The 14,728-nt window shown below is 42.5% G+C and overlaps 1 protein-coding gene across 1 annotated transcript in view; it reads right to left on the bottom strand.

The window, feature by feature from the left end:
• Positions 1 to 14,728, bottom strand: part of SERPINA10 (serpin family A member 10) — a 19,377-nt gene continuing 4,649 nt past the window's right edge. The window contains exons 2-5 of the mRNA XM_024197129.1: positions 11,473 to 12,207; positions 6,192 to 6,465; positions 4,683 to 4,830; positions 1 to 593 (exon numbers count right to left, since the gene is read on the bottom strand). Coding sequence (XP_024052897.1) covers positions 402 to 593; positions 4,683 to 4,830; positions 6,192 to 6,465; positions 11,473 to 12,181 — 1,323 coding nt within the window. The 5' untranslated portion in view covers positions 12,182 to 12,207 and the 3' untranslated portion in view covers positions 1 to 401. The remainder of the gene's footprint in view (positions 594 to 4,682; positions 4,831 to 6,191; positions 6,466 to 11,472; positions 12,208 to 14,728) is intronic.

Consider the following 14,728-nt stretch of genomic DNA (forward strand, 5'->3'; position numbering starts at 1 on the left):
TTTTAACTCAAACATTTTATTGAATTTGCACATATACAGAAATATCTAGTTTAGCTCACAGAGTGAAATATTTGAACTGATTCTTATAGTATACAATCGGTAATCTTAAGCCTACTGTTAGATGGCTGTCGGAAGGAGTAGTTTAGGAAATATATAAAATAACATGAAGCTTTTGAACAAGTCTCTATTTTGTCACAATTATTGCCTCAACTAGATAATCTTGCCGCTTGGGCATTAACAAAAATAATTTAGTAGGACATGCTGATGATTTGAGATGTGAAATGAATCTGTTTTCATACCTAGCAAGTTTTCAGTTCTAACTAATGCAATGTAATAGTTTCAAGAAAATAAAAATAAAACTTGGAATATACTGGAGATAGACTAGAAACTATTGTCTTCATTTACAGTTCTGTAGGATTAACCACTCTGCCCATGAACAGCAATGTTTTGAAAGTTTCTTCGTAAATCATAAAGAGGAATGGCTGATTCACTTTAATGATAGGAGGCATTGAGTATGCAGTAATTTCTGACCCACTAACAGCTGCTGCTTCAGTTCCTTTCTCATCCACTTCAATTACTGCTCTTTGGATAATCTAATAACGCAAAGAGAACAATATTATAAACACCAAAAATGAGACTCCTTATGTGTAGAACATCGAAGTTCCAAACACCTAATATGTGGCAGGCCTCTGCCATACAGGCCCAGGGATTGAGGGTCACAGTGAGGTTCTGATCTTGCAGTTGATGGCTGCACTCACACAGAGCCCCATTGGCTCCACTGTGACTGCACAGCTGCCGTAGTCCATCTGAACGCTACCAGTTGCAGGATCAGAGCCTAAGAAGCTTCCTGGATCCATTTCTAGAAACAATTATACAATTTCTGTATGCATAATTTGGCAGGGTAACTTTCTTATAAAAAAAAATGAAGGCTGAACATTTGATCTTCAAGCCACTTTTCCTAGTCACTCTTTCCCATAACCCAAATCCATGCATAGCCCAGGTTGGCCAGACCACAGAATCTGTTTTACAATCTTCAGATTTAACTAACAGAATGTATAGAATGAGCCTTCAGTTCCTACTCCTGCTGACCCTACATTCTACGTTTCATGATTAAATACCGAGGCAAATGTCTATTAGTGGTTCCGGTTGTTTGTTTCTTTAATTAGCTTGTTTCTGATTAAGTTTAGTTAGTCACAAACATTGAAAGGCTTTACTTGGTTAAATATTGTGCATTCTGAAAGTGTTTATAAAATCATATAAACATAGGACCCGAAGGGAGATCAAAAGTCATCAAGAAGTCATTTAATGCATTCCTCCATGCTGAAGCACAATTAAGTATACCTAGACCATCCCTGACAGGTATTTGCCTAACCTGTTCTCAAAAACCGCCAATGACAGAGATTCCACAACTTCCCTTTTTAAGCTGTTTCAGTCCTTAACTATCCTTCTAGTTAGCAAGTTTTTCCTAATATTGAATCTAAATCTCCCTTTGTGTAATTGCACCTGTCTTGTTTTATTGCTATATGTTTATAATCTTGAGAAGATTTCCTTGAAGCAAGCAGTAGCACAGAACTAATGAGTACAGACATACAAAACAATCCTGTGAGGTGTTTGCAAGCCCTCAACTCCCACCAAACTCACTGGGAATTAAGGTCACTCAATACGTTGCAGGATCTGACCCTTTCCCCTTTATTTCTGTAGTGTATAGATTCATAGATTCATAGATTCATAGATTCTAGGACTGGAAGGGACCTCGAGAGGTCATCGAGTCCAGTCCCCTGCCCGCATGGCAGGACCAAATACTGTCTAGACCATCCCTGATAGACATTTATCTAACCTACTCTTAAATATCTCCAGAGACGGAGATTCCACAACCTCCCTAGGCAATTTATTCCAGTGTTTAACCACCCTGACAGTTAGGAACTTTTTCCTAATGTCCAACCTAGACCTCCCTTGCTGCAGTTTAAGCCCATTGCTTCTTGTTCTATCCTCAGAGGCTAAGGTGAACAAGTTTTCTCCCTCCTCCTTATGACACCCTTTTAGATACCTGAAAACTGCTATCATGTCCCCTCTCAGTCTTCTCTTTTCCAAACTAAACAAACCCAATTCTTTCAGCCTTCCTTCATAGGTCATGTTCTCAAGACCTTTAATCATTCTTGTTGCTCTTCTCTGGACCCTTTCCAATTTCTCCACATCTTTCTTGAAATGCGGTGCCCAGAACTGGACACAATACTCCAGCTGAGGCCTAACCAGAGCAGAGTAGAGCGGAAGAATGACTTGTCGTGTCTTGCTCACAACACACCTGTTAATACATCCCAGAATCACGTTTGCTTTTTTTGCAACAGCATCACACTGTTGACTCATATTTAGCTTGTGGTCCACTATAACCCCTAGATCCCTTTCTGCCGTACTCCTTCCTAGACAGTCTCTTCCCATTCTGTATGTGTGAAACTGATTTTTTCTTCCTAAGTGGAGCACTTTGCATTTGTCTTTGTTAAACTTCATCCTGTTTAACTCAGACCATTTCTCCAATTTGTCTAGATCATTTTGAATTATGACCCTGTCCTCCAAAGCAGTTGCAATCCCTCCCAGTTTGGTATCATCCGCAAACTTAATAATCGTACTTTCTATACCAATATCTAAGTCGTTAATGAAGATATTGAACAGAGCCGGTCCCAAAACAGACCCCTGCGGAACCCCACTCGTTATGCCTTTCCAGCAGGATTGGGAACCATTAATAACAACTCTCTGAGTACGGTTATCCAGCCAGTTATGCACCCACCTTATAGTAGCCCCATCTAAATTGTATTTGCCTAGTTTGTCGATAAGAATATCATGCGAGACCGTATCAAATGCCTTACTAAAGTCTAGGTATACCACATCCACAGCTTCTCCCTTATCCACAAGACTCGTTATCCTATCGAAGAAAGCTATCAGATTGGTTTGACATGATTTGTTCTTTACAAATCCATGCTGGCTGTTCCCTATCACCTTACCACCTTCCAAGTGTTTGCAGATGATTTCCTTAATTACTTGCTCCATTATCTTCCCTGGCACAGAAGTTAAACTAACTGGTCTGTAGTTTCCTGGGTTGTTTTTATTTCCCTTTTTATAGATGGGCACTATATTTGCCCTTTTCCAGTCTTCTGGAATCTCTCCCGTCTCCCATGATTTTCCAAAGATAATAGCTAGAGGCTCAGATACCTCCTCTATTAGCTCCTTGAGTATTCTAGGATGCATTTCATCAGGCCCTGGTGACTTGCAGGCATCTAACTTTTCTAAGTGATTTAGTGATTTATGCATCTAGCTATTTCCTCAGTTCTTAAGCCTATGTCTGAAAGCTTCATGGTTAGTTTATGGTTTAGGACATAAAGACAATTGAAGGTGTTAACATCACCAATGCCAAACTCTGATGACTCTGTTCAAGTCCTAAATCTGTTTCTGAACTAATGTAACTCTCACATGGTAACATTTAGTAATGCTTCAATGGCCCTATGCCAGCTGGTGTATTAATTGCTTTTAAAATCAGTTAACAGATGCTATTAAAATTAGTTTTATAATAAAATTAATAGCTAATTAATTCTGGATTATACAATTTTTCCTGGTATCTGCGCAAGGGGAAGAGTATGCTGCAGATTCTCAACCTGATTTACACACATTAAATGGTGTAATAGCCCATAAACTAACCATCTGCTATTTTACCTTCTGTATTTTTACTCTTGGGATATGAAATAACCTTTCTGATTAAGGTCAGCTTACAAAGCTATCATAGTTTAAATACTTTTACATTTATATATTTGGTGAGGCAACTACTAAGCTCTTTAAAAGGGTGCAATCTATGAAAACCACAGTGGTCCATTTGGTATGGAATAGGGTAGGGCCATGTTCATGTTTTGTCCTCTTTGGCATGTCTCTTACTGCTGGATGGTGCTGGATTGTGGTGGTTCTCTGCACAGGCGTACAGAAGAGGTGGGGAAAGTCTCTGAACTAGAGCTGGGCAAATAATGGACTTGTCAGTTTGCTAGCAATTCCAAAAAATAAAAATGAAAAAACCTATTTTGGATCAACTTGAGAATGAAAATTTGGTGAAGCACAAAGCCAAAAATAATTTTGTTTTGGGTCTCAACAGCCCTTTTTTCAATTTTCACCATTTTTTAAAGTTTCTGATTCTTAAGTACCATTACAGGAAATTTTGAAACTAAAAATTGTTTTGAACTGAAAAACATAAACACGTCCTTTTGAAAATGATGTAGCAAACTGTTCTGATATTTTTCTGATTTTTTTTAACTAGAACAATTTGGTGGAATTGACACAAATTTGTGAAAAGTTTTAGTGTCACCAAATCTGTACATTTTGCTGAAAAAATGTTTCATGTAAAAGATGATGCCCAGCTGTACTCCAAACTTCCCTCTCCCACTGCTTCCCCCTGCAGATTTGTGCAAGAGAAGCCAAAATGTGGCTCTTAATGGACTGAGAGTAAGGAGTCCTGGGTTCTATTCCTGGCTCTGTTCTGAGACCTTCAGCAAGTCACCTGATCTTTTTTAAGCTCTTTGAGGCAGGAACTGTTTCTCACAATGTATTTGTACAATACCGAACACAACCAGGTCCTGATCTTGACTGGGCCCTCTAGGCACTAATATAATACAAAAAATAAATAACAAGAAGCAGCTTATAAGTCTTACCTTTGATACTTTTACAAATCTTTGATCTGTAAGTTGACTCAGGTCTGCGTTCATTGTGAACAGCTTTTGAATTCCCAGAGCAGGAAGCAGTTCATGCATCTGGTATTTCTGGTCTAATTTGAACTTTGGAAAGAAAATGTCCATTTTTCTGTAACAAACATAAATACTGGTAATATAGTGAAAAAACTGACAAAGTCCTAATTTTGGAACAAGAAAAATGTCCTTATCACAGGCTTGATTTTTCTCCATGAATTTTGCTTGTCTCATTATCCTAGAATATACTTAGTAATTATTATTAGAAGGGTCATTCAGTAATATTTTGCACTTCATTAACCTTTCATCAGAGGATCTAAAAGTGCCCTATAAAAAGTAGTGAAACTTCCTCACTTGTATGATGCAGAGCTGGTGTAGCCATATTGCTCCCAGGATACGAGAGACACAGGGTGGTTAAGGTAATATCTTTTATCGGACCGACTTCTGTCGGTGGGAGAGACAAGCTTTCGAGATACACGGAGCTCTTCTTTTGGCCTCAAGCTCTTGGAGGTAAACATGGGACTCAAACTGACCTTTTCAGGGGGAGAGAAGTTCAGTTTGAGTCCCATGTTTGCCTCCAAGTGCTTGATACCCGAAGAAGAGCTCTGTGAAGCTCTCAAAAGCTTGTCTCTCTCACCAACAGGAGTTGGTCCAGTAAAAGATATTACCTCACCCACCTTGTCTCTCACTTGTATGAGGCAGACAAGCGATATGTAATGGTCACTTCAACCAATACTGAAATGCAACCAGCTCTGGGATCGAATTCAGCAGTGCACAACATGCTACACAACAGTTTAGGGCAGGAAGTGAAGAATAGTTGAAATGTAGGGGAATCTAGGTAGGCAGAATGTAAATTGCTGCATAACAACTTGGAAAAGACAGCAGGGCTAATGCTTTCTCTCTTATGAAAAATGTCAGGGCCACAAGGGGTCAGAACCTCTAGTTTCCTGCAGCACAGTATCCCCACTTCTATGATGAGGCATTTGATTAACTCAATCCTGAACCAGGAGAAAGAGTGTCACCTACTGAATCATATTTCATGTGAAGAGATTAATTTATTTTACATTCTTATAGCTCAACCTATTTAATATATCTGTATTTATGCTTCATTGCCCAAATATGAAATCCCTTCATGAGTAAGCTGCACACACTGGTTAGCCATGCTATTTTGGCTGGAAGTGCCAAACTGAAGACCACAGTTAGGGCCTGATGTTTGGGCTTGGAAAGGCTGGACTGTGCTCTGTGAGACGTACATTTCTTAGTGGGATAGAGGAGATGTATCAGTCTTAAATGAAGGCTTCAAGTGAGAGCCCTACACCACTTTTATGTACAAAGGTTCTGTTTTGTGGGATTTGGAAGGACCTCGCCTCTGTGAGGATGCCACTCCACAGAGAAACCAGCACATAAGTGGGTTTCTTTTACCTCAGTAAATATGAAATATGTTAGTATCGTCAGGATGTCAGTGTGAAGCTATACCTGGTCTTCATGTTTCTAAGCCACGATTCCACAAGCTCTGCTGTTATGTGGTCTTCAAGTGAAGCGTAATCTCCCTCCTTTTCCGGCATGGCAATAAGCATGTGTGCACTCCCTCTGTAGGGAAGTTTTAGCACAATGCATCTTAAGTTCTTATCCGAAGTTGAGGCAACCTTGTCTGATTTAAACATCATGGGCACCTGTACGTTCCTATACTTGTCTATATGGAAAGTCTCCAGTTCTGTGAACCTTGTATTAAATGGGTGCAGCCATTTGCCTTAGAAAAGAAAGAAAGAAAATAATTATTCATACTCATACTTTTTCATGGTAACAGTTCTGAAGTTCTTAAAATATTATCCAATTGTATCCATTGCTATACGGTCATGTAGGATTTTGGGCCCTTTGTGCATAGGATGGCTGGATGACAACTATGCTATCTTTAGCCTACATACTTCAAAACTTTTTACAGCAAAGGAGGGCAAAACCACACAAAATAAACAGACCTAGGCTCAGGAGGGATGGAGGGGAAGGAACATGATCAACATATATTTTCTCCATTGTCCCTTTGTCCAGGTGGTCAATTACCCCCAGGCTCCAAACTAATGAATATTCCTTTATTTTACTGAATACCATATAATCATCCATTTTTTGCAGAAATGCTACTTGACTCTGCCACCTCCACTAGAAGTCCGTTACGCCTATTCAATACTCTCTTTTTAAAGTGATACCTCCATACATTCTCATTCATGGAGCATCAACAGTGGGCTGCCTCCCTTGTGAGTGCTATGGCCGGACACCATATATATTGATGATACTAAGGCCTGCATTTCCTTTCTACCATTTCCTTTCCATTTCTTTCCTATCTCAATTTCTGGCAGAGAAAGGGATCTGGATGAAATCCAGCTGGGTTGGATTCAGTCAAAATAAGACACAAGTGGTGCTTGTTGATAAAAGATGGTTGGTTGTTGATGGGGAATTGGCAGAAGCGATGAAGGCATCTGCAGGCTTATTTTTTAGAGGCTGTCAATCTAAGTCTTATTTGGATTCATCTCTACTCACAGCTTCCGAATGAGAAGTGGTGGCCAAAAACACCTTCTTTCACCTTTATACTTGACAAAATCTTTTCTTTTCAAAATGCAGAGCTTGTCATGATTATGGGCAACAGGGGATGGATCACTTGATGATTACCTGTTCTGTTCATTCCTGGGGCACCTGGCATTGGCCACTTTGGAAGACAGGATACCGGGCTAACTGGACCTTATGGTATGGCCATTCTTTTATTCTTTTATTCTTATGTTCATACTTTTGTCACCTCAAGGCTAGACTACTACACCATTCTCTACCTGGGATTAGCCTTGTTGTCCATGTGGAAGCGGAGGCTGCCGTAAACAGTACTTGTCTTATAGATATATTATACCTATGTGCCATGCTCTGCACTGGTTAATTCACTTAAAGAATTTAATTCATGGTGCTGGTTGCTATCTGCTGAAGCCTAAATTGTCCAGCATGCTGTTCTTAGACATGGTCTCTGCCAACAAATCCATACGAACTCACAGGAGCTTCTGACAAACTCTCCCTCATGGGCATTCATCCCTGAATTTGCTACTGCTAGAAAGCAGTCAAAGCCGGACCTTGCCATTTTTGGAGTCTGCTGTAAATCATAGCACTTTTTCAGGCTTTCTCGCCACTGCATTTCTTTTAGTAACAGGTTGTCTTCTAACCATCTTTTCCCAAAACTCAGTGTTCCAGTGTGGTTACTTTGTCTAGGTTTTTTAATATCTCACTCATTAGTAAATTATCAGGGTACCTCTACTCACATGTAAGTCTAGCCAATCCATTTATTATCTCTGTGTCTTGGGTGGGCTTCATTACATCTTAACTAACATTCTTCTTCAAATAAAGGAAACAGAATTACACACCAGATTCAGACTACGTCCCAGTGAGTGTTACTAAGCTGTCAGTACAATAACATTGAACTCTTGGGGAATCTCCTTTTAGCCTATTTTACTGCTGCTGCTCAGCTGTTCCCCCATCTCAAGGAAAATATGCCTTGCTCTGAGCTATTGTGAGATGAGCCCCCATACCAGACAGCAGAAATTTCTGAACTTCCACCATGGAGCATTCTGCTTGGTCCTCTTTGTTTTGTTTTACTTTTAAGTTTGCATCTGTTTTCTTTCTTCAGAAGGAGAGAACTCTCTGTATGATGCTGTCCTCGAGAGAGAGAGTGTACACTGAGCCAGAGGCTTTTCATTCACTCTCATGATCCTGGGACCACTAAGTACAGCACTTATCCCCAGGTACAAGTCAGAGTTAAATAGTTTTTCAGGACTCAAAGTGGCTGAAACTACTGCTGCGGATTGGGACAGCATAGAGACATTATCCTGGCCACACCTCCTTTTCTCTGTCTATGTCACTGAAAACAGCACCCGATCCAAGGCCCAACTAAATCCAGAAACCTCCCCTTGACATTGTCCCAACTGGCTATTTATATGTCAAGGAGGAAGGAAACCACACTGTGGGGCCATTTTCCTTCCCTCACTTGAGCATGCACCTAGGTAGTGGTTTCCCTTGATCTCTTCTTGGAGCAGTGGGCATAGTCTGGGGTTCTCTGCTCCCCCTTTGCCCTACTCCTGTCCCTGCACTCTTGTCTTTTGTCCTGATCAATTGACCCAACTTTTTGTGCCACCCTTCCCCTCTGATTGAGGGGAGTGGACTATCACTATTTTTGCTGCGTGGGGCCTCCTTTGAAAAATCTGGTCCTTCTCAACTAGAATTCAGAGACTACTGACTGCAGGGGGAGGGACACAGGAACTTCTACACCAGGTGTCCATCAGCAGAGAATTCCCCTGTGTGGTGGAGATGCATTAGATAATTGCTGTGTGCTCCTTGACCTAGCCAAGGATCTAACCCCTTGTTTCTTCTAGTTCTGCTATTTAACTGGAAACTCGTCCTTCCTCTTCTCTCATGCATATTCTGGGCACCAGGGACAATCTTGGATTATTTTAGTTTTTGCAAGTAGTACAATGTCTTGAATTGGAAACTTTTAATGTATACCCTGCCCTTCTCTGCTCATTCAAAGGACCTGGGGGAGCATTATTGGGGAAAACACTACAATAAAATGCACCCTTATAAATGGGATTACTGGGCGAGGTTGAGGCATTTTAACGTGAGAGGTGATATTTCGGTGTGCCTTGGAATTCTGGAGAGGTTGAGGTTACTGCTCCAGATCTGACCCAGCTTTACAGTGACCAAAGTTTATCGTGTGATAGCTCTGCATACCCATGACCTGCAGAGTCCTCACCGTCATAATGCTTCCCATAGGAGTTTCATCCCTAAGAGGACTGGATGGCTTCAGGGACCTGAAGGTGGATTGAAAAATCACTGGTTGCTCCAGGGGAAACTCCAGCCAGGGCCTCTGGGCCCAGGCTGGCCTCCTTTGGCTAAGTGAAACTGAAAGAAAAGAGCTGAACTCCTGTCCTGGGAGAGCTAATTTGCTGTGTAATCAGGGAGCCTTGTTGTGTGACAGGCAGTTTGCTCCCTTCTCGTTAGGGGGGATAGGAAGTCTCTGCAGAGTCTGCTTCTCCACAGCCTAGTTGGGGCTGCTACATGGCCCTAGCCAATAAACTTTGGCATGCTGTGCTTATTTTTCCTAGTTTGATTGCACCTCTCTTGCCAAGCTAAGGGCCTTCCAGATTCTGATAACTTCTTTCTGTTGCACCAGATCAATATGTGGACGGTCCTCTCATGGGTTAGGTGTGGTTCTTTTCCCTGATCAAAGAGACTCTTGTATGAAATGGGGAAACTCTGTGTTGCCTTGACCAATGCACTCTATGAGAAATGAATTGGTGCCCTCAGCCCAGTGTCTAGAGTACATATGCCCATATTACAGCTATCATTACAATGGGCACCGCAATAATGGCTCTGATTGGCAGGGAGCCCAGGGAGATTGAACAACCTTCTCGGCCCTCAAGATGGACCCTTCAGAGAAGGGTTAAGACAAGTTAATATGGTACTGAGGGGAAGTTTTCACTGCCTCTGTGTTCTAGCTGTTCTGAGAATGGAGGTCTGCAGCATTCAAGGCCCTTTTCAGTACCACTAAAATCATTTACGGTTTAAAAAAATTAATTAAAAAAAGGAAATCTAATGGGGGACAATGGGGAAATACTGTATCTTTGAAAATGCTTTTCCCCAAAGGAGAAGCCCCCAGCCACAATCATTGTATTTGAATTACTAACTCAGTTATAATGAGTATATGACATATGTACAGATCCAGTTTGCAGTGAACTCAGTAGCATTGACAGGTTTACTTGACTTGCCTGATGCACAAACGTTCTGCACCATATTTTGAGCTCAGTTGCAAATCTAGAGTAGCAACATTGATCCCCCCAACCTGAAGCAAATACTCACCAGCAACTACACACCACACCACAGAAACACCAACCCAGGAACCAATCCCTGTAGCAAACCTCGTTGCCTACTCTGTCCCCATATCTACTCTGGCGACACCATCAGAGGACCCAACCATATCAGCCACACCATCAAGGGCTCATTCACCTGCACATCCACTAACGTTATATATGCCATCATGTGCCAGCAATGCCCCTCTGCAATGTAGATTGGCCAAACCGAACAGTCGCTCCGCAAAAGAATAAATGGACACAAATCGGACATCAGGAATGGTAACATACATAAGCCAGTAAGTGAACACTTCAATCTCCCTGGTCATTCTATTACAGATTTAAAAGTCACTATCATTGAACAAAAAAACTTCAGAAACAGACTTCAAAGAGAAACAGCAGAACCAAAATTCATTTGCAAATTTAACACCATTAATCTGGGCTTGAATAGGGACTGGGAGTGGCTGGCTCATTACAGAAGCAGCTTTTCCTCTCCTGGAATTGACACCTCCTCATCTATTATTGGGAGTGGACTACATCCACCCTGATTGAATTGGCCCTGTCAACACTGGTTCTCCACTTGCGAAGTAACTCCCTGCTCTCCATGTGTCAATATATAATGCCTGCATCTGTAACTTTCACTCTATGCATCTGAAGAAGTGAGGTTTTTACCCACGAAAGCTTATGCCCAAATAAATCTGTTAGTCTTTAAGGTGCCACCAGACTCCTTGTTGTTTTTGTAGATACAGACTAACACGGCTACCCCCTGATACTTAACATTGATCCCAGTGGAGTTTTTCTGGAGCTACACTAAAGTAACTGAGAACAGAGTCTTGCCTGTTGTCTTTTTATAAATGATGATCTTACAGTATAAAATCAATAGTTACCTTTAAAGAGAATGTAATCCACGAGAACCAGTTTAGCATGCTGGTCAAGTTCTTCAAAAAGCTTTGGGATTTTTCCTTTGGTCTTCTTGTTAATATTCTGATTTATGACATTTTTTGCTTGGGTGGAGTTGTGAAAATCCACACTTAAGAATTCCATATCAAAGTACTGCTTAGATAGATTAAGGAAAGGCTCCTTGAGTCTGAAATTGTTTTGAATAAAAGAAAAACTACCTCTCTGCAGAACAAGCTCTTCATTCTCTGTGATGTTATCTTTCAATTGTTTAAACAAAGCTGGCAACTGATGAAAATTCTCTTTGCCCTGAAAAAGATGGAGGTTTGTACCCTGAACGATTTGCTTGTAGGTTTCCCCTTCAGCCGCGAGCATGAGGACAGCCATCACAAATGACACAGAGAGCGGGGAGAAGAGCACGTTATTGTCATGCTTCAGTGCTATTTTCCTGTAGAGATTGAATCCAAAATCCATGTTCTTTTCAGTGAGGTTGTAAAGAGTGAACTCTAGAGGGACTTGCTCTGCAAATGGCTCTGCGGTGCTTCTATGCAAAAGTTGGTCCATAGTGCTACATTGGTTCTCATGATTCGGCAAGCAACTCTTCCCTTTATCTTTCTTTCGATTTCCAGGCTTGCCAAGAGATGTGCTTAATTCAATGCACATTTCACATAACAGAAGAAGGCAAATCCCTGCTTTCATTTTGGAGTCCAGCACTGAGCTTCTTTCTAGTCAAGAAAATGAAAAGAAACAATAAAGTCAATGACAATTTTTCTTTTTTTAATTGAAAATACCATGCTTCTGGGTTCCAGATAAAGAGGTCATGGATATAGCCAAATGGTTTCAAATTCCTTCCACCATGTAAGTCTCACCAATCCCCCCTCTCCTCCCAAGTTACACACCAACAATGTAAAGTTTGAATGGCCAATGCCCAAATCAAAAGTCAAAGTGAAAGTAATGGAAAAAAAAGTCTCCGTTCTTTCAAAATGGATGCAAAAGAGATGTCATGACCTTTAGCAAGGGGCTCACTTCATATGTTAAACAGTTCATCATGAAAGTCCCTCACTAATCTTCCTATGTTAAATTGAAGCCTGTCTTAAAAGAGTAGGTCCAAATTTTCAGATGAGGCACATTCATCTCCACCTGAAGTCAATGAGAGCTACCTATTTTTAATGTGATGAATACAAATGTAGAGAGAGAAATACCTTGTTGACAATTAAAGGGCTAGTGTGTGTAATATGCAGTACGTATAAAAATACCAGCGTTGAATTTCTGCACAATGTATACTAAAAGAGTCAAACTGTAACCACTAGTTCTGAGTTCCATAAATGAGAAACTCTGAGAGTTGGCCATACTTTAAAAGAAATGTGATTGGGAGAATTCAAAAGTTCTACATTTCAAATTGCTTTAGTATCCTTTGAAAAATTACTAGAGGTTTTGCTGAATAACATAGACCTTCTTTTCTAGGGAAAATTAGCCTGAATGACATGTCAGTGTTTTTTCCAATTACATAGAAACGTTCAGTTAGGAGAAAAGCAAAACATTAATAATAATTTTTGAAAAGGCCAGTGGTCTTGGGCCTGATTTTCCTCTGATTGTTTACCCCCGTGTAAACCAGGAGTAACTCTACTGAAGCCAAAGGAATGATGATTGTGCACGACTGGTATAAGGCAGAGGAGGATCACACCCCATCGCCTCTTTTACTTTTTAATTCAGCCTTGCAAGCTTGTGAAAATGAAATCTTTTGTTTTAGAGACAGGATGGCAATAGCACAAGAAGGAATTAAATATTAATGACCCTTCCAGACACACACCCCTACATCCATCTGGAGGATAATAGAAGACTTATTGTTACCATGGAACCAGTGCCTGCTATTTTTATAAGTAAGGGTACTCTTTCCAGCTGTGAGTACTAACTGTGGTGTGGGACGGCTCTGCCCTAAGAAAACCCCCCAGTGAGGAGGGGAAATGACAGGTACTCCAGATTTTCATGATGTCTGTAATAATGCCTCCTCCCTTGTTGAATAGTCACTCTGAATATTGAGCACCTGTGCTGGTGGACAGCAGGGATTCAAATGCTTTCTTGGCAAGAGTGAGGTAGCCTGATGTCTTTGTTGTCTAATATTTGAATAGGCTGCTTGTGAACTTCAGATGTGGTTCACCTTTAACAGCAGCTCCCTCTTTGCAGAACGAGATTGCTCTTATGTTCATGGATTTGTGTAGAAGCAATAGATGAACTAGTCCTACAAACATGAAGGAGTGTACAATTATGAACCTTGGAGTAACAGGACTGCTCAGAAGAATGACTTAGACATAGTACCTTTTGTTGAAGATCCTATTAAATAGGGAAGGGGGGATGTAGTGACTCGGCCTGGCTCCCGACGGCCCCTGAGGGGGAGGAGCCAGAACAGGCACCCAAGTGGGCAGAGCCGCCGGCACCTGTTCCCGCCCCCCGGAAGTGGGCGGAGCCACCGGCACCTGTTCCCGCCCCCCGGAAGTCAAGGGGCGGGACAGGAAGTATAAAAGCCAAGCCCCAGCACTCAGTTGGAGCCCAGCGGCCGGAGAGACCAGACGCTCCTGCTCAGGCTCCTGCTAGACCGCGCCTGCCCCGAGCCAGGTATCCGGAGGTGGGCAGACCAAGCCTCCCCAGAGCCAGGTATCCGGAGGTGGACGGACCAAGCCTCCCCAGAGCCAGGTATCCGGAGGTGGACGGCCCGAGTCTCCCCAGAGCCCGGTACCCCGAGGTAGGCTGGCCGAGCCTGCCCCGAGCGCGGTACCCCGAAGCGGACTGGCCGAGCCTGCCCCGAGCGCGGTACCCCGAGGAGAGGCCCGAGCGTCCCCCTGACCCGAGACCGGAGGAGCGGCCTGACCTAGACAGCCCTCAACAAGCCGAGGAGCCCATGGTGTGGGACCCCGCTGCCGAGCCCAGCGAGGAGCAGGTACCTATGGAGGAGGAGGAGATGGGAAGTGGCCCGGGGATCGCAGACTCCGAACCGATGTCAGTGTGTTGCGGGCAGGATCCCCACTGACGCCGTGGCAGACGGTCTGCTGCGGATAGGGCCCCGGGCTGGAACACAGTGGAGTGGGTGGGCCTGTGTTCCCCCCTGCCACCCTCCCGCCGGGTGGCAGTCTCTCCTCCTCCCTGCCAAAGGGTCTGGGCTCACTGACTTTGTTATTGCTCAGCCTGCTGCAAGGACCTGAGCCCTGGGCTACCTGACTCTGTTGGCTGCCCCGCCCTGACCCAGGGCCT

The sequence above is a fragment of the Terrapene carolina genome, unplaced genomic scaffold, assembly GCF_002925995.2.
Source record: "Terrapene carolina triunguis isolate 2854851 unplaced genomic scaffold, T_m_triunguis-2.0 Scaffold96, whole genome shotgun sequence".
In the NCBI taxonomy this organism is placed as follows: Eukaryota; Metazoa; Chordata; order Testudines; family Emydidae; genus Terrapene; species Terrapene triunguis.